This window comes from Arctopsyche grandis, chromosome 6 (assembly GCF_051622035.1).
Source record: "Arctopsyche grandis isolate Sample6627 chromosome 6, ASM5162203v2, whole genome shotgun sequence".
Lineage (NCBI taxonomy): Eukaryota > Metazoa > Arthropoda > Insecta > Trichoptera > Hydropsychidae > Arctopsyche > Arctopsyche grandis.
The window spans coordinates 13371300-13394961 of record NC_135360.1 but is presented as its reverse complement, the minus strand read 5'-3'; the positions used below and the strand labels follow the sequence as shown (position 1 = coordinate 13394961).

The window sequence follows — 23662 nt, the reverse complement described above, 5'->3', positions numbered from 1 at the left end:
GTTTTAAATATTGAAAAAATATATAAACTGTGCCAATACCAAAATTTCTGAATTGAATTTCTGAAAGGAAGCCTAAATTCGAACTAAAATTTCAAATACTTGAGATCATATTCAAAAATATCAATATGTATATAAAAAATAGACAATAGTTACTAGAATCGTAATAATTACGACAAATATTAATATTACAAATAAATGAAATACAAATGACAGCAACCGTTATAAAGATAATCGACCAATCAATCAATTTTAACCCAGATAATATGTTCGTATGAATTTATTCTTCGAATTGTCTTCCTATCATCCTAACTACCGATTTATTAAAATGATATTTAATCGAAGGATTGAAGGTATCGACGACTTATTTTTCACTTCAGACGTCACTATGTTTATTATATTTCTATTTCAAGAGCATATTTTTTTTTGTATAAGTTGCACTATTGAGTCGTCGTGAAAGGAAATCATTGCAATGAAAATCAATAGGAAGAATAATTTCGCAACAATGATATTGCTTTGTATATAAAAAAACGTTTTTTTTACGTTTGGCGACGAGCGATAGTTTTTGAAGGATTTACAAACAGTAAAGGTGCTATTTTAACACGATCGTTCGCGAAGGACGATATTCGAGTTTCGATTAGAAAGGTTGACGATAGATGTTCGTCAATGGAAGGACCACGCCGAACGGAAACCCGTAGTGGACTGGTCCACGCCGGACGGTTATTTTAGTCCAGGTCTGGATACGTCTGCAAACAATGACGGGTCTTTGAAATAGTCCAGTAGGGTTTCAGTCCAAGGGCCTGAGATCGTTCAGGTTTTTCAGACGCCAAAAACCTATCACAATTGGAAAATTGCACGAACGCGTGACGATCGCCATTGAAAATCCACCGTGGGATTCTTCGAATTGATTTCGTACCAGCAAGTTGATTGACCGTAAACCGAATTGAACGTTGAAAAGTTTTGGAATTTTTAGATATGTATTTTTATTTCGAGTAAACTTATACCTCGCTGTTCGCGTGCATACTTTATGAATATTGCATTCCCGAGTAATAGTGCAAGGAATGATATTTTAGTTTAGAAAATATTTAATGAGTTGAAAACGGAGATAAGTTTCTACTACTTAGATTGGAGATAATTTAATACAGCATAAGTAGTATAATTAAATAAAAAAAGTTTTAATATGCAGTGTTAGTCTTGATGACATATAAAGCGTATAAACGTTTATCGCTTTCAATTTTTAATCACATCAAAAAGAATAATCATTATAAATGATAAAAATATGAATCAATTATCAATGTCACCCTATTTTAATTTTTACCACATTCAATCAATAAAACAAATATTAAAAAAAAACCAATGAAAGCCACTAATGTTTGAGATAAATAGACTTTCTCAAGCAGTAAATACATACATTACATATGAATTTACTTTTCTCTAATGCGAGTACTATACCCAATTTTAGAATGGAATGTTATGGGGTATCGAGCCATATGTTCTTGAATCAGGTTTTCAGGCAATGTGGTGCAGTACCCCATATAAACTATCTGCATAGACACACAGAGTGGTACGAGGCAAATGTGTTTTTGTTAAATACTTTTGCGCATGCAAAAAAACGTTACTAGGTTTCACAGTGATTCAAGTATTTGAAGAAATGTAGGAGAAAGTTGTCAAAATAATAAGGATTGTACGAATTAACAATGACACGAAGATACACACCCATCACGACTGGAAACCACGAGCGCGTCCCATGCCGCACTTTTTGTATGTTCTACCATTACATGTTTCTAGACACCAGTTGCCAAACAAATTTGTTTGTTATCAATGTGTGAAAAAAGTAGCTTTAACACAAAGGAGTGGTAGAAAGATGCAAATAGTAAGCCAACGGTCGCTCTGATCTGATACAAGACTCGGATGTAAATTTTAATGAGTCCGTTACTGGTTAATTCCTCTAGATTCATGTCGGAGACATTAGCTTACTTCAATATTAGCTAACTTCAGTATGTCGATAAGATATCAAAGCGACCTGAAGAGTGGAAGTGGTTCAAAATCAGATCAATATTTTGACGGACAATGTCACTGAACTAACAGAGTGAAGCTAATAAAAAAAGAGCAAGCAGGAGGCAACAATGGAATTGACGTATCCGCTATACACAATAACTAATTGTCGAATTTTCGAGATATTTATCGACAATTTTCAGTTTAATCAAAAGTGCAATACACAAAATAGCTTTATCATTTGTGCGGTGGGCACAGATAATCTGCCAGTTAAAAAAATATACCAACGATAATCATTTATCAGTAGCAGACAACGGTTGATCTGTTTTCAATACGAAATTTCGAATTTCCAACAGAAAAACGCCATTTTTTCAATAAACAGCAAATCGACCTTTCTCAAACGAAGGCTAATCACAGCATTTGAGAAGCGCCAGCAGTTGCGGTACACTTTCGAAATGCAGTTCAAACGTCAATCCGATCGTGAGAGACCCGTCTAGACTAGACGCCAGAGAAAGCATTTGCGACCGTAGCATAATAATAAGTATTGGAGCACGTATTGTTCCGACGGATAAAGCATACTTGATTCACGCATACCACTAAAAATAAACAAACAAACAGTTCAACACAGCTTATCTAGGTATCGGATCTCAATATACAATCGGTTGATTTGCGAGCCTATCTTATCAGGATCCAATTAACGGATCAAACGGTTCGTGGGCACGTTTTCGAGACTAACGGAACAGAGCGTGCATGTGCAATTATTATGTCCAAGAATGAGACTAGTGTTCATCGATAATAATTACACCGACAGTTAATTATTATCGAAACTAACAACTATTTGTACACCATGTAATTTGTCAACTGAGCGTGTGTGTAAAGTTGAATATGTTCACTTAGCGACATTCTCGTGTTAAAGGTGACGTCACCTGAGTGGTTCCATTAAGTACGCCATTAATAATTTTCGATTTTAATTAATGCAATAGTGGAACGTCAACAAATCGAAAATCTATATCTATAAAATTTTGTTTCTGCATTTGTAATATTGTTGATTTATTTCAATTGGTTTCTATTTTATATATATATGGTACAGTTGCTATGTGAAAAAGATACTGATTTTTCTTCTCAAAATATTTTGTTGCTTTTTAAATCCTGATCATAACAACGCATCCAGTGATTATTGAAATATTCTACGATTAGGTACATCTTGGGAATCATTGACGTTGGTGACGTCCTATTAACTAATAAAAATTTACAGAATAAGAACTACATATGAGCCATTATAATTTAAGGTGGCATAAGTCCACTTTTCTTCATTTCGAGAAACATCTCGCAAAATTTTACAGGTATTGTTTGATTTACGACGGAGATATGTATGTATGTACATACGTCCAAGACGAATCAGTCGTAAGTTGAATTTCATACAAAATATTAAGAATATTTTGATTCTCTTCAAAATGTGCATATTTAATTTCTCGACAATATGCGTCATTTAATTACTTTCAAAGGATAGTGGTGTAACAGCAGCCCATGATTTAATGTTTAAAAAATTAATAGTAATGTTTAAAAAATAATTTTCTGAAAATCGTAATTATTTTTCGGTCGTAAGTGCGAATCCTCGAAGTCGAGTACTACCTGTATATTTAATGTTTTGCGTTTAACAATATATAAAAATACTAGTGGCCTGTAATACGTTTATTTTACTTTTCCGAGATTCGGGACATATCGAATTAAAAGAAGTGATAACAATTTGTGAATTAAGTCAAACAGACTTAGTGTTTTTGGAACTGAAAATTGGACTTCCGCCACTTTCACACCATTTAGTTATTAATTTAATGTTTTTGTATTAAAAGTTTGGAAGCGTGAAGTTTCGGATTATATACTGGTTACTGGGTGCACTGGGAGATTTAATCAGGTAGTTATCATTGAAATTTTTGTTTAGATTTGTTTATGTTTAGGAAAAAATTTATGCATTTATTTTTCGAAGTGTTAGGGCGCAGACACATAATCGTACAACACGGCATGCCTAGGTAGACTATAGCTGTGAATGGGCGTGTCGTATGTCAATGTTGATTCGTACGATCTTATTATTTCAACAAATTTCTCCAACATTTCTTCAAATATGTGAATCACCGTTGTGCATACATAAGTGCAAGGAAACTATATCACCTAAAACTTTCCAGGGAGTGAGATTTGGCCTGGAATAGATCAGGCGTTCTAGTGTTTTTTTTTTACATGTGCACAACTATCTAAACGTGCCACCCTGTGTGTCTGCGCCCTTAAAGCCTTATATGCGTTGTTACAATGTTACATAAATCTTATATAAAACCGTAGCACATTTAGAACCGAGCTGTGATTAACAATTCATCTAAATTTGGAACGACATTGTCATTAAATATGTATTAATCAAAGTTCGTAAATAAATCGTGAATTTGGTATAAGAAAAAAAATGGTAGACACTGTTTGCTTACGTTCAAAAAAGAAAATGTAAATTGGATGAAAGGTTCGTATATCCAAATTCGTTTATTTTTAGTTAGGTTGTGTAATTTATGAACGCTAGATAAAATACACAAACGCGTACCAACGTAAATGTTAGCATTTATCTACTTCAGAAATATAGAGAAAACAAAACAGAAACACATATAAATTTGATCTGGCAGCATCTCATCTCGTTAATTAAGAATACACGTGAGGTATGTCAAATTAACAGCGCAACGCAATAAACAGTCCAGTTGGATTTTCCGCACACGTGAGCGAGAAAACTCAATCGTTCAGAAAATGGAAAATCACAGCGCGAAACGAAAAACGAAGAATTTTCGATAGCTGAATGGGTCGCGTTTTTTTAAACTCCTATTCAACTAATGGACGAATTCTTTAATGGGGTCGTTGTCAATGTTAAAGCATAACAGCGCAACCGGTACACCATCCGCTACGGTCACTGGTTCGAATCCGTTTCCTCTGATATTTATCAATCTGCAACTAAACTGTCATCTTTTTTTCTAATTTCCTCACAAAGTTCTAAGATTGAACGAGAAAACTTCTGTTAATGTGAAGCGTCGTTAAAGAAAACGACGACAGTGTAACAGTAAAGGCATACAATTACAGCGCTGTATCTAAAAGTCCAACGCGACATTATATATTGTATATACATAAATATTAAGGTTATTTGTACACAGATAAAATCTTTGCACAATCGTTAGCGTGTCATAAGAAAATATTTATGACGTTTTATTCAGTGGTTCATGTGTAAGTTAAAAAAAATATATAGTAAAATTTGCGTATATTGAAAACCAGTTTCATGCATGTACGCTAAATAAACGACAATATACAGTAATCTTCTAAAGAGTCAATACGAACAACTTTACGTGAATATACCGAATTCACATATAACAGAAATTGTATATGTACATACTTGCTAATAAAACGATCAAATGATTTATTAGTGTTTGAAATTCAATTGATGATTTGTTTATTTTATTTGAAAATCAACGATATTAGTCATTTCTTTTTATAGGAATATAAACAAAACTAACATGTGTTTATAAGAGGTTTCATCAAAATGTTGTTGCTCGAGTTGACATTTTGAAAACATGAGTAAATATTTATATTACGTACCATTTCTGCGAAAAGTTCTGATATTATCCTCGATGTTCGCACTTTTGGGACGCTCAACGATCTTGATGATTTTGATCCTTGGGCTTTTGCCTGATCTGGCTGTGGACGATTTCAAAGGTTTGATCGTCGATTTTGGAGAATCACCGGAAGTTTTGAACTTCACCTGTAGCATTTTCGAGGATTTTCCGACACCGGCACTGAACTAAGACGCTGTTGTTTGGCGTCGCACATATGGGTTCGAGTCGACCTTTCGAATGGTCTTTGTTTATTAAATTGGAGTACGAATGCGAGAAAGCTGTTGGTCTCCCGACTCCTGGATGGCGAATGGGTGAAATGAGTGTGCAAGAGAGTGAATGTAACCGAATCTTGTCGTATCAGTTCGTATCGAGATGCACGACGCTCCTATTGAATGGCTCTTTCTGGCCCAGTTTCCACCGGGGTCGGAGCACTTCTGGGAACCGACCGTTCTACCACAAATTTTCAATAGAAGACTTTAACAAAACAACGGCAGCTCGACAAGAACAAATCAAAACAAAAAATAAACGCTCTAGTCATTAAAAGTTCACTTCCATTCTGTAGCTATTCAGTTGCATTAACTTCGGACAAAGTGGCATGCTTCGAAACAAAACCGACAAAGATCTAAATATAATACAAAACATGCAGTACACGTTAATGATGGGTTGGGTAATTATTGTGCAAAGATGATTCACTAACAGGTAGAGCAATTTCAGAAGTTTCGTAAACGAACTCACAGTTTGTTATCATTGTAAATATTTGATAAACATAAAAGCTGCGTTTGTAACACATTCCACAAAATAATGCAAGAATGCGAGTCCTAAGCCCTCAAAAAGTTATCGATAAAAGTTTAATCAACATGTTTGCTTAAGATCACGATATGAAATGATAAACATCGATTTGAGAAGTCAAATATGAATCAACGTTGAATTTGTAATACTATCTACATACATATATATATATACATATTTATATATATATATATATTATATATATATATATATATATATATATATATATATATATATATATATATATATATATAAGGAATTCGAACTCGAACTTGGAAATCGATACGGGAAATTAAACCCAGAAGCAGACATCGAGGAATTGAACACTGTAATTAGTTCGGTTCTAACCTCAACAGGTAAGAAATTAGGTGGATTCAGGAAACAGATTAAATTAAGCAAAATTTCAGCGGAAACAAAAAACCTAATTAAGCATAAAAGGAATTTAGATAGGGATAATAATAAGCAAGAATACAATCTAGTAAATAAGGAAATTAAGAAGAGAATAGTCAGGGATGTCAGGGATTTTAATAGCAAGCTAATAGAAAATACCATTAAGAATAACCGTAGCCTGAAAAAGTGCAAACAGGATCTTTTCTTAGGCAAAAACCAAATGATCGCAATCAGATCAGAGAGCGGAGTAATAATTAGGAATAGAGAAGAAATCATAGACAGAGTTTACACGTTCTATGCAAAACTATACGAGAACGACAACGGCCAATTCCCCACTCTGGAATCGACACACGGCCAAAGGGTTCCTGCAGTATTGCCTAGCGAAGTAGAGGCCGCGCTAAAAACTGCAAAGAATGGTAAAACCCCAGGGGAAGATAATATTCCCATTGACTTACTAAAATGTGGCGGCCCCCCCCTAATTAATATCTTAGCTAGGCTTTTCAGCAAATGCATCCAGAACCAAGCTATACCAGAAGGATGGAATAACGCAACTATCATTTTAATACACAAAAAAGGCGACAAAAGCGATATCAAGAACTACCGACCCATTAGTCTACTTTCAGCGGTCTACAAGCTCTTCACGAAGGTTATTACAGAAAGGCTGAAGAATATCCTCGACGAGAACCAACCTATAGAGCAGGCAGGGTTTAGGGCAAATTTCAGCACAATGGACCACCTCCAAGTAGTTGGCGAACTAATCGAGCGCGCCAACGAATATCAACGGCCATTGTGCCTAGGTTTCGTCGATTATGAGAAAGCCTTCGATACAGTTAGTCATAATGCAGTACTTAACGCTCTAAAAACACAGGGAGTGCCGGAACCCTATGTGGGACTGTTAGCTGCAATATATAAGAATGCCACAGCTTCGGTTAAAATTTTTTCAGGTACAGATAGATTTAGCATAGGAAAAGGAGTAAGACAAGGAGATACAATCTCGCCCAAGTTATTCAATGCGGTGCTTGAGGGAGTTTTCAGGAAATTGGATTGGGATACAGCCGGAGTAAGCATCAATGGTCGCTTTTTGAGTCACCTTCGGTTCGCAGACGATATAGTTTTAGTAGCTCGTGATTCAGCTGACCTACTTATCAGACTAACACAGCTGGATAGGGAAAGTAGAAAAGTAGGATTAAAAATTAACGTAGATAAGACTAAACTAATGTTCAATAGTTATTGCATGCCTGATAGCATCCCCTTAGATGATAAACCAGTAGAAGTAGTAAATAGTTATTTATATTTAGGTCAAATAATTGACATGTCTGGTAGTAAAAATGAAGAGATAAAGAGACGTATGAAATTAGGGTGGAGTGCATTTGGACGGATGAATGCTGTTTTTAAATCAAAAATGCCACTCTGCCTGAAGAAAAGGATCTTTGATCAATGCGTTTTGCCAGTGATGACGTATGGATGTGAAACTTGGACACTGAACGCCAAGATGCAAAATAAAATCCAATGCACTCAAAGAAGTATGGAACGCTGTATGCTTGGCATAACGAGGAAAGACAGGAAGCGGAACACGTGGGTGAGAAATATGACAAGGGTAGTGGACATAGTGAATAGAGTGAAGAGATTGAAATGGCAATGGGCGGGTCACGTAGCTAGGAGGATGGACGACAGGTGGACAAAAGAAGTGCTTGAATGGTACCCGAGAGAAGGCAAAAGAGTAAAAGGAAGACCGCAAGGAAGATGGGTGAACGAAATTAGGAAAATGTGCGGAATGAGATGGATGAGTGTTGCGCAAAACAGAGACGAGTGGAAGCGTGTTGGAGAGGCCTTCATCCAGCAGTGGATGGCGAATGGCTGTAAATGATGATGATGATGATATATATATATATATATATATATATATATATATATATATATATATATATATATATATATATATATATATCATTGACAAATATTGGCTATGACATTGTTAAATTGAATATATGTACATATATTATCATTCAAAAGCCAATACAATGAAGTATGTGTGTAAAATGTATTACAGAATAAAATGAAGATGTGTACAATGGAGAAATTTCACAATACGTGTAACAATCGAGTCACTTGTCACAGCTAAATTACATTTAATGAAGTATTGATTGCATTAATGAACTTCACTTCTTTTGCACGGTTAGAAAATTACAACTGACTTGGTATCGCGAAACGTCGAGTATATGCACCTACATATTATAGAAACTATGCTAAGGTGGGGGAGATGCGAGATAAGCCTTATCGTTGGGTTTTATTATATGTGGATAGTATTAGTAAATTCTTTTATCTTTGTTTCGATAGCACACGAGTTTTAGCAATAACAAAACGACTATCAAATAAGGTGAAATAATAAAAAAAGAAGATAGTAAAGGTGATAGTAAGATATTACACAAAGTTAATACAGAAGAAAACACGTCAAAGGGAAATAAAATACGGAGACGATATCTGATACATCACCTGGTAAAATGTTTGGGTCGAATGTTTTTACAAAAAAAATACAAAACAAAATTTTAACTGAATTACGCAATAAGGTCTCTTTTTAATGTTGACTAATATCTATATTCAATGCAAATTCTCAAAAAAAAAAAGAAAAATATAATTTCAGACGTTATTACATAACGTTGCACCATTGTTTTAGTTGTTTGCATACGCTACGTGCGAAATCTGGTGTTTCCCGCGTTTTGTCGCACGGCGATGTGTCTGTGTTGGTGTTGAGGAAGGTGGAAGGTAAGCCCAACCGGCCTTGTTTTGTGCAAACTCGGGCCGCGGAAAGTACGGCCCAAATCAGCCGAGATTGGACGTTCCTGAGCGATATCCCCCTTGACTTTAATGACCAGCACATTGGAACGCGTCCCAACTTTTTCTACGTAAGCTGTCATTTTTTATGTGATTATCCCGTGGAACGCATCTATCGCATAAAAAATAGACTGGAGTGTATTAGAATATAGTTTAACCAGGGCGGTAGGGGAAGGTGGTGGGGCCCAGATGACCCTGGGTGCAAGATTGAGAGGCATCAAAACGCGGTTGGTAATATCTTTAAAATGTTGATTATTATCTGAAATTTTACAATTAATTTTTATTTAAAATGAAGACGAGCGCTACAAGGAGGGGCGCCATTCGCCCTACTTATTAGGTGGGCTGAAAAGTTCGTAGGCTGACACATAGATAGCGCTACTAGTATTAAATCCATATGATTTTTAGTTAGCCCTTACCTTAAAAAGACACGTGTATACATTTGACAGCTGTCGTACTATTAGTTTGTGAGTTATAGCAATTTGAGTGAAGCAACTTTTATTAGTTTGAAAAAATGGATAAAAAGGAATTTCGTGTGTTAATAAAGCATTGTTTTTCGGCGAAAAAAAATACTATTGAAGCCAAGGTTTGGCTTGATAAACATTATTCGGACCTTGCACCAGGAAAATAAACCGTTGAGAAGTGGTTTGCTAAGTTTAAACGAGGCGAAATGAGAACCGATGACGATGCACGCAGTGGACGCCCCAAAGAGGCTGTTACCGACGAAAACATCAAAAAAGTCCACAAAATAATTTTGGATAACCGTAAAGTGAAATTGATTGAGATAGCTGAGACCCTAAAGATATCAAAGGAAAGTGTTGGACATATCGTGAATGAATATTTGGGTATGCGAAAGCTCTGTTCAAAGTGGGTGCCGCGCGAGCTCACAATCGACCAAAAACAACAACGAATTGATGATTCTGAGCAGTGTTTGGAGCTGTTCAATTGTAATAAACCCGAATTTTTGCGTCGATATGTGACAATGGATGAAACATGGCTCCATCATTTCACACCGGAGTCCAATCGACAGTCAGCCGAGTGGACTGCACGTGATGAAGTGACTCCAAAGCGTGGAAAGACGCAAAAGTCGGCTGGCAAGGTTATGGCATCAGTATTTTGGGATGCGCATGGTATAATATTCATCGACTATCTTAAAAAGGGAAAAACCATAAACAGCGACTATTACGTAGCGTTATTGGAGCGTTTGAAGGACGAAATCGCGGAAAAACGGCCCAATTTGAAGAAGAAGAAAGTGCTGTTTCATCAAGACAATGCACCGTGTCACAAATCAATGAAACGATGGCAAAATTGCATGAATTGCTTCTGCATCCACCGTATTCTCCAGATCTGGCCCCCAGCGACTTTTTCCTGTTCTCAGACCTCAAGAGGATGCTCGCTGGACAGAAATTTTGCGCCGATGAAGAGGTAATCGCCGAAACTGAAGCCTATTTTGAGGCTAAAGACAAATCGTACTACAAAAATGGTATCGAAAAATTGTATGACCGCTATAATCGTTGTATCGCCCTCGAAGGCAACTATATTGAATAATAAAATCAAATTCTAACAAAAAAAAAGATTTTTTCTATGCTAGCCTACGAACTTTTCAGCCCAACTGTTATTTAAGAAAATGACAATATTTTGAACTTTAATTTGTTTGTTAGTGTATTAAATGAGAAAACGGTAATTTTGATATATTTTACTTAATGAACATATTCGAAAAATGTGAATAAAAAATTGATAAATAAATAATAAGTGGGGGGGATTTCTAGTAGCATGTTTGCACTACCCTAGTTACAGCTCTGAGTAAAAGTATGTAATTAATAAATAGCTTACCATCACCGAGTGGCTTGATGTTTTCTGTAGGAATTTGGTAGCTAGGTGTTCTTATTCCAGGGTCTTCGTCTTTTCGTTTCATCGCCTTTTGCGAAAAAATAATAAATAGTTAGTCAATAAAGAATTTTAATTTAAATATTATTTTTTCCATATAAAAATATTTTCAATGTTTTAAAATTAAAAGCATGCGAACCTTCACCATAATAGAAAATTGAAGTTTTAGAAAAAATGTAAATGAATAAATACAGTTTTTTGTATAATAATAAAAGTTAATAAAATACGAATAAATTAAGACCTTATACCTTGATATGTATGCATATGAATTTATCATATTATATGCAGAAACATTAATAAAAAGAAAAAAACTGTACAATTTTGGAAAAATTTATCCAGTCAGACTGAAACATAATTCAAAATCGGAGTGCAGTTGTTCATTTATATTTTAATTGAAACATTGGAAAAGAAATTAAAAATTAAAATAGTGGATACTCATCAAATACTGTTTGATTAATTAACCTGCACAAGTAATGATTCCACTTTGTCTTTATCCATAAGCGAAGTGTGAACTCTTTTATTCTTGAGGTGATGTGGCGTATCCCGCCTATGCAATCTGCTTTTTTGAGCCATTGGATCCATAGGGTCCATGTCATCTCCGAGCGTTTTCCGCCTTTGCAACAATCTAACATTTTCACTTCTGTCATCTTCATCGACGTCCTCGCCAGGTGCAGGCCCCGAAATGAAACCGACTCTCTTTGGTTCAGTATATTCCTGAGATATTACAATAAGAATATGGACGGTCGCAGATTGTGTTTTTATTTATTTCAAGTAACACATAATCAATATGTTGCATACTGCTCGCTTTTACAACCAAAATAATCATATGTAGATCCGTAGTAAAACAATTTTGAAAAGCATTTAAGTTTTAAAGTACCGAAACACGAGTAATTTAAATTCAATTACATAATATTTCATACACAACATAATATTATTTAGAATTTGAGAAGGTAGCATGCATTTGAAGATATTTTTAGAAAGATGGTCATACCGTACACCACATAGGAAGCAAGATTTTTGTTTTTAAATAATAATCTACAATATGGCAATAATTCGTCTATCGTTATGATTATAATTTGGTTAGTAAATATATTAATATATGTAGTACATAAATGTACTTTTATTTTGATTAAAATTAATAACATCAAACAGATATACATATATACATATTGATTAATAAAAAAAAAATACCTCTTCCGTATCTGAATCGTCAGCATGATTCGTTTCCGTATCTGATGTATCGTTTTCAGTACTAGGAGGTGCTTCATCATATGTTGTTATTGATGGTGTTTGTCTTTCGGTTGATTTTGATACCTAAATTAATGGCAATTTGAATTTGATTACAATATTGACGCAATGAGTAATGAAATACATACTAAGAAAATAAATTATTGATACCTTATCTGTTGAATCAGTAGGCAATGATTCATTTTCGCCTTCCTGCATGGCGATCGATTGATCGGGAGTTTCGTTTGGCTCGATTTGAGAAATCTTATCTGGTTGCTGTAGTACTTGTTGCTGTTCTGGTTGTGTCACAGCAGCGGCTGCAGTACCACTTGACGCAGATGCAAACAATTTGTGTGCTTTTGCTTTCAGTTCTTTGGGATGCGGTGTGTTTTGTCTGACGAACGGAGTCTAAGTAAATTAAAAAAACCAATATTATGAAATGAAATCATTTGCAATGTCGCTATTTACTTATTTATTGAAAATATTCAAATGATTAGCAACATAATAATTCCACTTTTCGTTTTGGGAAATTTTGTTTCCTATTCAAATATGAAGTAAATATATGTAAATCATGTATTAATAAAAATTTTATTAATTTATTACACACAAACAATGTAAAGCAGATTTTCTATAAAACACTCACTACAACGACAAACAAATGCATAATATAAAATAAATTTAATAAAAACATTAATTCATGTTTAAATGCTGTTTTTAGTGTGCAGTTATTTTTTAATCAAATCAAATCTAACACACAAGGTAAAACGTCAATTGGTTGATAGGAGATGAATGAATGCCATTCTAATTCAATTGATGCATTCAACAAAAATTGTCTCACAATCTTCACATTTTTAAATGAACGTAAATATAAAATGTTAACCATTGTTTGAAGATCACATTTTATTAAAAAAAAAAACTTGTAATAAGCAATTATATTATGTTAGAAAAAATGCCATATTAAAAATTGCACATACAAATAATAATTATAGATTCCTTCATAAACAAAAAAAAAAAATAACCAAATTTGCGCAATACCTTTCTGATGACAATAAGCTATTATGACAAACGTACCTAAACGTTCCAGAGTCGAAGACTGTCATTCCATTACTAAATTGGATCAAAAACACCTAGAGGTCCCGTCGACCATTTAATGTATGATAGTAGTAGAAGGATGTTCATAAAATAATTTACACCTTTATTAATATATTTGAATAACGCAATCAGAGTTTGAGTAGCACTATTATGAAGGAACTAATTTGTGTAACGACGTAAAATAGGGAATCAATTTAAATTGCATCACTAAAAAGTTTATATTATATGATTCAAGAATGAACAATTTGTATATATGAATAATGATACATTTTAAAAATATTTATAGATATGACATTCATATTCTGAATGTACAAACATTATAATTTTAAGATCAAATTAGATGATTACATTAAAAATATCATTATTCGTATAAAACCACAGTGAGTGCTGCATATGAACATCCCACAATTTTTCTCAGGGCATTAATACAATTAAGGAGGACAATTGAGACATATGATTCATAGAGGCAGGACACACCACTCAGAGCAACCGACAAATAAAACACACAGCAAAAAGTATGGCTTCATATAATCAATTACACTATTACGAATGAACCTTTGCGATTCGCCATTGTATATTTTTTCAATCAAAGTAGCTCGAGAAAGCTTTTCATCATTGAATTCATTCAATCAAAGTTTAAACTTCCAAGTTTCAAACAGGATTGAGTGACAAAGTAATGATATTTGGATGCTTTTATAAAAGTATGTATAAGACGAAATTATGAAATATTTTTAAGGGATTTTTTTTACGAATGACTCGTTAGGAAAATATCGAAATTAGAAATTCATATTTTAATAATAACATTCATGAAGAGTTGTTATTCAATTCTGTCCAATAATGAAATTGTTTCCTTAATGGCTTCTTTCAACGTTACTTCCTGTTTTTAAGTGAAATGCAAGAGGCAGTTAGTATATTCGATTATTTTATAAAGCTGTGTAGATTCATGCAGAAAATTTCCTTTCTATTAAATTCAAATATAATATTTAATAATAATGTGCATCTAAACAAAGCAGCAAGTATGCGTTTAGTTAGAATATTTAATCAATAACACTATAATTACTACAAACATGCATATTTTAAAAAACAAACATTAACTTTCATGTATGTATTATTTTATCATTAAACTAACATGCAACATATGTTCAGTATAATATACTAATGATAAAATTCACTTTAACGTGAACAAATCTAAATAATATTTATAAAAAAAATCAAGGAAACTACATATACTCTGAAGAAGTATAGAAGGTATAATAATAATAACTAAAAAAACTAAAAAATGTATCAATTCTAGACACGATTGTATTTCTTCGGATAATGTTAATACCAATACTAAACTATATATATATATATATATATATATATATATATATATATATATATATATATATATATATATATATATGCTTATCTAGTGTCTACATGACTACTGTTTATATTTTAAATACCCAAATATGAATTTAATATGGATAAAGTTGAAATTTATGCAATTTCAGTTTTTTTTTTAGTCAGATTTGGGAATTATATAGTAAAAGAAACTACTCATATCCACTAAGGGAAATGGAATGTTAAAAATATCATAACTACATACATTTTAAAATGCTTAAATATGTAGGTGTGCGTGTGTATGTATGCATGTGTGAGCTTTTGTATAGGCAGGCAAACACATATGATTCAATACTCCCATATACCTCAGAAAGATTAGTAATAGAAGGATGACGCTGTAAGGAGGTTTTTGGTTGAGAGACTGTGAATAATTTTTTCACAGCTATAATCGGTCTGCTAAGTTCGAGTGATGTTAGGAGTTTTCGAACTTCCCCATCATCCAGAACAGTTGCAGTACTATCCCTGCCCGAGGTTACCTTAAAATTCATATTAACAACAAGTTGGATTGTTTTCTTCTTGGTCGCAAATATTTCATTATAACCTCAAATATTTCCCAAATATTGAACAATAAAGGTTGTTTTTGCTCATTATTAAATAAACAATAAAATGATAACAAGGATATAAAAATTACACAAAAAAATTATATATGAAGGAAAATGAACAAATATAGGAAAATAAAATATCACAACAAGCATACAAGCATGCATAAAGTATTTGATGATAGCCTTAAATGGATTCATAAATAATTATGTCCTATGTATGATTGCATTTAAATTAATCTAAAATTTTATTATTTTAAAATTATGAAATACATATTCACTGCACCATATCCTTAACTTATTTAATATCCATAAGTAATCATTATAAAGTTAGAGGAAAAGTCTTTGACCGTGTTCCATTTTGAAATAAAAAATCTGCCCATTAAAATACTATGATAGGAATATTGTAATTCATAAAAAAAGAATTGTATACTATTATAAATTTAAAAAGAAAGTCAATACATTTTATAAAACAAATTATTTGATATACTGAAATTGTAAACTAATAACCAACTGTTGAAGAAGCAAATTATTAAGAAACATTATAACTAAATTTAGACAAAAAAAATTAGAAAGTATATTTATTTAACTACACAATACTAACAAAATGATAAGCAATTTATTAAAAGTGAAAATATTCATAAAGATAATGGATGTAATATAATTTTAAGAAATCATTTTGAGATCGATATGGAAAAATGGTAGAGAAAAACGTTTGATATAAATAGTTACGAAAGAAATGAATAAAATTATGCAATAAAAGTTGTAAAAGAACAACAGATAAATTTATTTATTTAGGACAGCTGATTGATACCTTATTTCATATTCTCATTTTTAGCATTTGTAAAATCTATTTCACTTTAACAAATGACTAAATGAATTCAAATTATAAAACTAGTTTAACTTTCAAACTAATTATATAAAATGTGTGATGTGTAATGAAATTTTCACATTAAACGACTAAGCTTTACATTAAATATAAACATGCAAACAAAAACAAAAATTCTACTTTAAATATATATCTTTATTACAGAAATGTTTATAAGTTAAAAAAAAAAACAAATATTTAATAAATATATATGAATATACAATCAAATACATTTTACAACATCAAGTGCATACTATTCAGTGAGGTGCAACGAATTAATATAAATAAATATACATATTCAGGCAATAATAATTCTCACTAAAAAAATAATACTTAATAATGTAAACAACGTAAACAAAAAATAATGGACGGAAAAACTTTCAGAAATAAAAAAGGCTCAGTTAAATTATAAACATCTAAAATATTATAATTTTTATATTATTTGTAATATAAGGGAAATATTAAAAGCATTTTAAAAATATTCATAAAAATAATATAAGTAAATAAGATAAAATTAAACATTAGATAAAAAGTGAGAAAATGTTGACAATGCATTACATTAAAATATCAGTCATTCTTAAAATTTATCGTTTAAAATAAAAAAAATCTAAGCAAATTTCAGAGATCAAATTAATTAATAAAATCATCACATAAAATACAATTTGATGAATCAATTTTTAATACGAATTGTCCTGGCAAACAACTAGTAACGGCATTAACCGTAAAAAACCAAGAAAAATATTGTTTGTGACACACAGACAGGTAATGTAAAATGTTATTTGAACCTCCACCAAGTATTTTTTTGGTTGATGTAACCATCTCACCTCTTTTCCTTCAGGCATGTCATCTGTAAATTTAACTGAATGCTGTCTTGATGCCTCACGTTCCTCCCAGTCTTCAGAATCACTGTCATCATTGTCATTTAAACCACCAGACCTCCTACTCTCTATGATTTATAATAAAATCTAATTAATCAATTGTAAGATAATAACTAAAAATCAATAAAAAAACATACTAGGTAAACTCTTGAAAACCACTGAAGCATTATGATTGAAATATATTTAATGATTAATTAAAATTCAATATACACATTAAAACTACACTCCAAATGTGAAATTACATAATCATTAATGATTTGCAGAAACATGTGTATGTATGTTATTTCTAGAAAAGCAAATATATGACAAAACAATGGATATGAAGATAAATTTTCACCAATTTCCGAAATTAATAAAATTAAATACAGATTATACTCTATATAATACACACAAGATATTTTCTTTATACTTGTGAACACAAAATGTGATTTTTGCACTAAAATAAACAATAAATACATCTTAAATTTCAACACAGATAAAACAACAAAATTTTCTACAGGTGTACAGTTGTGTGAAGTGAATATGTGATTGAAAATAAGCGATAAGCCTCACCTCCAATCTTATCAAGATCCTGTGAATTAAACTTCTCATCTGTCCTATACAAGCGGCCACTGCCTCCGTGCGAAGCATTCTCCAGTTCTAATTTAGTGATGTAGCAATGTGTTTATTTATTTATATATGTATTTATGAAAGACTGATCTAATTTATAGACGGATGGGTTCATTTAATAGAACGTGAATTTTCAATTTTAAATCGAGGAATTTGATTGTCAAAATAAAATTAGATCAATTATTTCGTATAATACATAAAGCGAAAATAAAGTGTGCACATATAAAAGCAAACATAAACCATAAAAGATTGTCGAAAAAGAAATTCTTAGAAGGAGGTTAGCCAAAAGATCATGCAATAGTCAAATAGACATTTTACTTTCAGTTTCTTTCATATTCTCAGAATTTATATTTATTAATTGATTCAATTGTATGCATGACAAATATAGTTAATATGTAAGTTTAATTTTTATTTCTAAATTTCAGTTGTTTATGAGATAAAATGACACATACTGTTAACAAAATAATTTAGTTAAAATAGTTAACATAGATGATTTGACAGCAAAAATTACATGCATAATAGATATGAATAGATTGTTAAAAATTTTTTTAATCATTTGATTACAATAACAATGTAATTGACCTTTCGGTAAAGCATCCGTTTAATATAATCAAACCATCACCGAAACATTAACAAAATAATTTTACAAGAAAATAACACACACCGATAATAATGAAATGATTTAACACAGAATTGAAGATGTTTAAATAATACAATGATGTCAGTGTAATTTGAAATAAAATGCAACCTGTAAACAAATTTTACCAGATCTAATGATTGATTATAAAAACAAACACATATATGTAAATATAACAACTATTAAGAGAAAATAACACATGAGGCTAAATCGAAATAAAATGTTTGATGTTATTTCTATATTGTCATTTTGACGAAATTAATTGTTGTATCAATTAGTTACGTCTTGGATACAGGTTTCCATGAAATATGTATATACACACAATGTTCATGTACATGTGTGAACTTCTTGAAGTTGAGTAATAAATACGTCACAAATGGAAAAATATGATAAAATGTTGAGAAGAAACTAACCTTATTATGTATATAGAATATCCACACCATGAAATCGACTAATTCAAATGACAAAACTGTGTATGTACTTAAAAAAAATTAAAAGAAAAAAATACCTGGTTGTTTGGAATATTCCAACTGTGGTAACAAGAAGCATGTAAGTACATTTTCTCCAGTATCAAGATCACGGTCAGTTTGGAATGTGAGCATTGGTTGTGCTTGGTTTTCTGATAACCAAACAGCTTTCAAATTCAGGTTGACGAGGGAGTATGGTAGATATTTAAGTCTAAAATAAATAATATGCGCAAATATATACATATACATACATGTGTTAATTGTTTTAAAATGTTTTAGGGAAATAAAAAACATGAAAAACACACCTGTTTCCACTAACATCAAGAACATGAAGAGAAGAGCAATTTCCTAGATCGTTCGGTAAAGCAGTCAATTTGTTATCTCTTAAACTAAGTACTCCTAACATGGACAAATTTCCTATATCAGACGGTATTTCACTTAATGAATTTCTATCGACGTTTAAATTATTTAATTTGCTCATATTTCCCACGCTAGCAGGCAATTCCGTAAGAAAGTTTTCCGTTAGGATAAGCTCTTGCATATTCTCGCACCTGCAATACATTTTAACAAAGATTTAGAAACCAAACATGTTAAATAGTATAGCAGTAAGACAAGCAATGTAAATATGAATCTTACATTCCAATATTATCATTCAATGTATGTAATCTATTTTGGTCCAATTTTAATATAGTTAAATTCGTGAGATCACACAATCCATCAGGTAAAGTCTCTAAAAGATTTTGCGATAGATGAAGATCAGTTAGCGACGAGAGACCACCTATTTCTTCAGGTAATTTTTCTAACCTATTAAATATTACAATAACATTAAAATTATATAACACAAATAAAATATACATATGTATAAAAATTCAATATACATATATTTTATTTACCTATTTTCAGATACATCTAAACATACTAATGATTTTAATTTTCCAAGCTCTGGAGGAAGTGTTTGCAATTGGTTATGATCTAACCAAAGTTCTTGTAGAGCTGGCAATGAGCCTATATGACGAGGCTGAAAGTTTAACCAAACATAAGAAATCAATTAAAAGGAATACTATGAGAAAAATTGTTAATTTAAAAATCTTACCAATTCTTCAATTTCATTATCACCTAAATCTAATCTTTCAAGTTTGGCTAAATTCTCGAGAGATTCTGGTAAGGTTTTTATAAGGTTTTCTCTAAGCTCCAATGATTGTAATGACACAAGACTGAAACAAAATTACAAATTTAATTAGAAAACCTAATTGAAAACGAATAAAATAAAGCCATCCATAAAACATACCATCCAAAATCAGGAGGTAAACTAGTAAGAGACATATCATTAAGGCCTAAAACAGTAAGGGCCCTAAGTTGACTGAATCCCGGTGGTAACCGCGGAATAGGATTACTACTAAAATCCGCCACTTGCAGGGCACGTAGATGTTTGATGTCCTCTGGAATGTCTGGGATGTCTGAAAAAGGAAAAAAAACACACATCAAATTGAAATAGCCACATACAAGGTGTACACATGTACATTATTGCGTACATATGAATGTGTGTGTTTTATGTGTTTATCTGTATAGTGGTTGTTTGCGATCAAATTAGAAGAAAGTTTACGGCACAGCAATAAACCAGAAATGTCAAATATACTCAGTAAATACGACCTCTAACAGGTTGACTGTCACAGTAATAGCAATCGCAAATGACCGAAGGGTAATCAAAAATAATTGGTGCCCAATTTATCAATACAGAACATGTTTTTCATCGATGAAAATGATTTAACAGGCTAAAAGTAAAACGTTCAATTCCTCTTGTCCAGGAATGTAAGCGTAACTTTTCATCAGCGTTAAAAACTATTTTTAGCTGGAATCAAATGTAAAAGGGGCCCACAAACCATCCATAACTGGTACAAAACCAGACGTATTTTCAACAGGAGAAATCTATAATAATACTCCTCATTGAACATAATAATGAAAGGAAAGAAAACATAATTTGCAAATGAATATTATATGAAACATCTAGAAAGTTCGAAATGTGTAAAATATTTCCGAATTGTGTATATACGTGAAAATCGGAGAAAAATTAATATTGTCATTTAATGATGAAGAATAAAGTTAATGTAACGCAGAAAAGAAATAACGAGGTAAAAGCACTGTCATAATAAACTTTTATACCATAATTAAATATAAGGATGTGTGAAAAACCTTTTACCAACATAAAAAGGATACCCACGAAGGCACTAGCAAATAATAGCACTCATAAAAGAGTGCTATTATTTCATATTAAATGTTAAGTTAGAATGTTTCTAATACGGCTGAAATTATATTTTTAGTATTTAGTTTAATGCTAATATGTATTTAATTCAAATTTATAAAAAAAGCTTTTAAACCTTGTGTTAAATTTTTTTATTTATAAAACGTTTAACATATTTTATAATACGTAACGAAATCCAACTGTTTATGCAGGTTAGTTGCACACAAAGATGCTGTTTATTTCTGTTAAGTTATTGAGTATTGAGTGGTGTTGAGCGCAGGTCATACACCCAAGCGTAATATGAGAAAAAAAAAATAACGATTCTGGCTTATATGTATGTATAGGTACGAGAATATTTATATTCTGCGAAAGAGTCTTTCTTTGTTTGTGAAAATGGATCAAATCTAATAGAACGAGCACTTCATATGACCTGAAAAGCAATTCAGAACTATTGTTAATACGTATACATTTACATTGACTCGGAAAAACAATCAGAAACCCCGTGGTTAATAAATACAACGACACACAATAATGGATACTCGAATTGAACACACATACATACATAAAAGTACTAACTGACAATAATTGATTCATTTATATGTATGCATCAATTTTTATTAAAACATAAATATTGCGCTAATTTCAACTGCACATCGTACGATATAAGCGAAATTCTACTAAATGACGTTAATTTTTCAAAGGGGAGCTGTTAAACGTCAGAGAAAATTGACAAATTAAGAGTTGAGTGGCTCTAGGCGAAAATTAAACCCCTTAAAAGCTACACCCCATTAAAATCCAGACACGTATGTATGTATGTACATATACAAGTAATCAAAACGTAAAATGAAGGACGAAACCAATTAAGTTTCAGAAAATGTATTATATTGAAAGTGCATCATTCTCATTTAATTATCTCGTTTGTATGTTGAAGAGAAATAATAATATATTTTGTATACGATCTACATATGTATGTATAATATTTTTGCTTAAAAAGATTTTAAATTGTTTCCTTATTTCTTAAAATTATATTTAAACCAATCACTGGTTAAGTCATTGTTTACCAGAAGAGGTCAAGGGTTCAAATCCCAGCCGAAATCGAGTAATTATTCGATTTATATACGGCAAGATTTGGATGGTTAAATTCAGATCGACCTTCTCCTGTTAGAGTTTGCCATTTTATCTAAATTGATTGTTGTGACGGATCCAATAAAATCGGCATCCCCTCCCTCCATTTCTCGCAAATCTCAATTTGATGATTGTTGAATATACCTAATTTGTTGAATATAGTTAAGCCATAGGTGTCGTGTCAATTAGTAGGCAGTCAAAATATAAATACATAAATATATTATGTATGGGTGCGAAACTTGGCATTAACGAGGAGAAATAGAAAACGGAATACGTGGTTTAAAATTATGACAAGGGTGGTTGATATTTTATTTTATGTTTATTATACATCAATTAATCATGCATACTCGTCTAACAGATTGCTCCAAAGCAACAAGTGTGCTAAACAGATCAAGAATGGAAGAAAGTATATAAAATTCTTAAATATTCTTAACTGCTCAAACTAACACAATTGTTCCAATTGGTCGCGATCTCCGTAACCGAGAATGTGGTGCAGCAAATGACGAGAGATGTGACAAATGTCAATGGCGCCATCCAGTGAGTTAACGTCGCCATGAGGAAACGGAGGCCACGAGGAATTGGAGAATTGAGATGTGCCATAATTATTTCCAGAGGAATATTAAATAGGGGACGATGGCGGGTCCAGATCAAACTCTCCGGAGCATGAAGGCGAATCCCCGCCAGAATAGACTGACAAGAGATAAGACCCTAGCCGACCATACCCATGAAGCAGAGCAATAATGGCAAGGGTAAAGAGATCGAAATGGCAATGGGCGGGTCACGTAGCTAGAAGAACGGACGATAGAAGGACAGAAGATACCCGAGAGTGCTCGAATGATACCCGAGAGAATGTAAAAGGGTGCAAGGAAGGCCGCAGGAGAAATGGGTGGATGAAATCAGAAAAAGAACAAAGACGAATGGAAGAATGTTGGAGAGGCCTTTATCCAGTAATGGATGGCGAATGACGTAATAGAAAAATCGATGTTTCGAGTCGCACAAATTTCGAATCTAGAATATAAAAGTGACAGGGAATAAAAACGTAGTGTGAGGTAGTCAGTGCGTAGAGTGGGTGTTTTTGG

At 32.1% G+C, this 23662-nt stretch overlaps 1 protein-coding gene across 3 annotated transcripts in view; it reads right to left on the bottom strand.

Moving 5' to 3' along the window:
• Window positions 1-23662, bottom strand: part of scrib (scribble planar cell polarity protein) — a 78136-nt gene that overhangs the window by 27529 nt on the left and 26945 nt on the right. The window contains exons 3-14 of one of the 3 annotated variants that reach the window (XM_077432057.1): window positions 20508-20676; window positions 20313-20433; window positions 20113-20237; window positions 19856-20023; window positions 19525-19770; window positions 19261-19430; window positions 18059-18145; window positions 17453-17574; window positions 12915-13151; window positions 12708-12830; window positions 11979-12230; window positions 11463-11547 (exon numbers count right to left, since the gene is read on the bottom strand). In XM_077432057.1, the coding sequence (XP_077288183.1) occupies window positions 11463-11547; window positions 11979-12230; window positions 12708-12830; window positions 12915-13151; window positions 17453-17574; window positions 18059-18145; window positions 19261-19430; window positions 19525-19770; window positions 19856-20023; window positions 20113-20237; window positions 20313-20433; window positions 20508-20676 (1905 nt within the window). The remainder of the gene's footprint in view (window positions 1-11462; window positions 11548-11978; window positions 12231-12707; window positions 12831-12914; window positions 13152-17452; window positions 17575-18058; window positions 18146-19260; window positions 19431-19524; window positions 19771-19855; window positions 20024-20112; window positions 20238-20312; window positions 20434-20507; window positions 20677-23662) is intronic. The other 2 variants (XM_077432058.1, XM_077432059.1) reach the window with 2 other exon arrangements.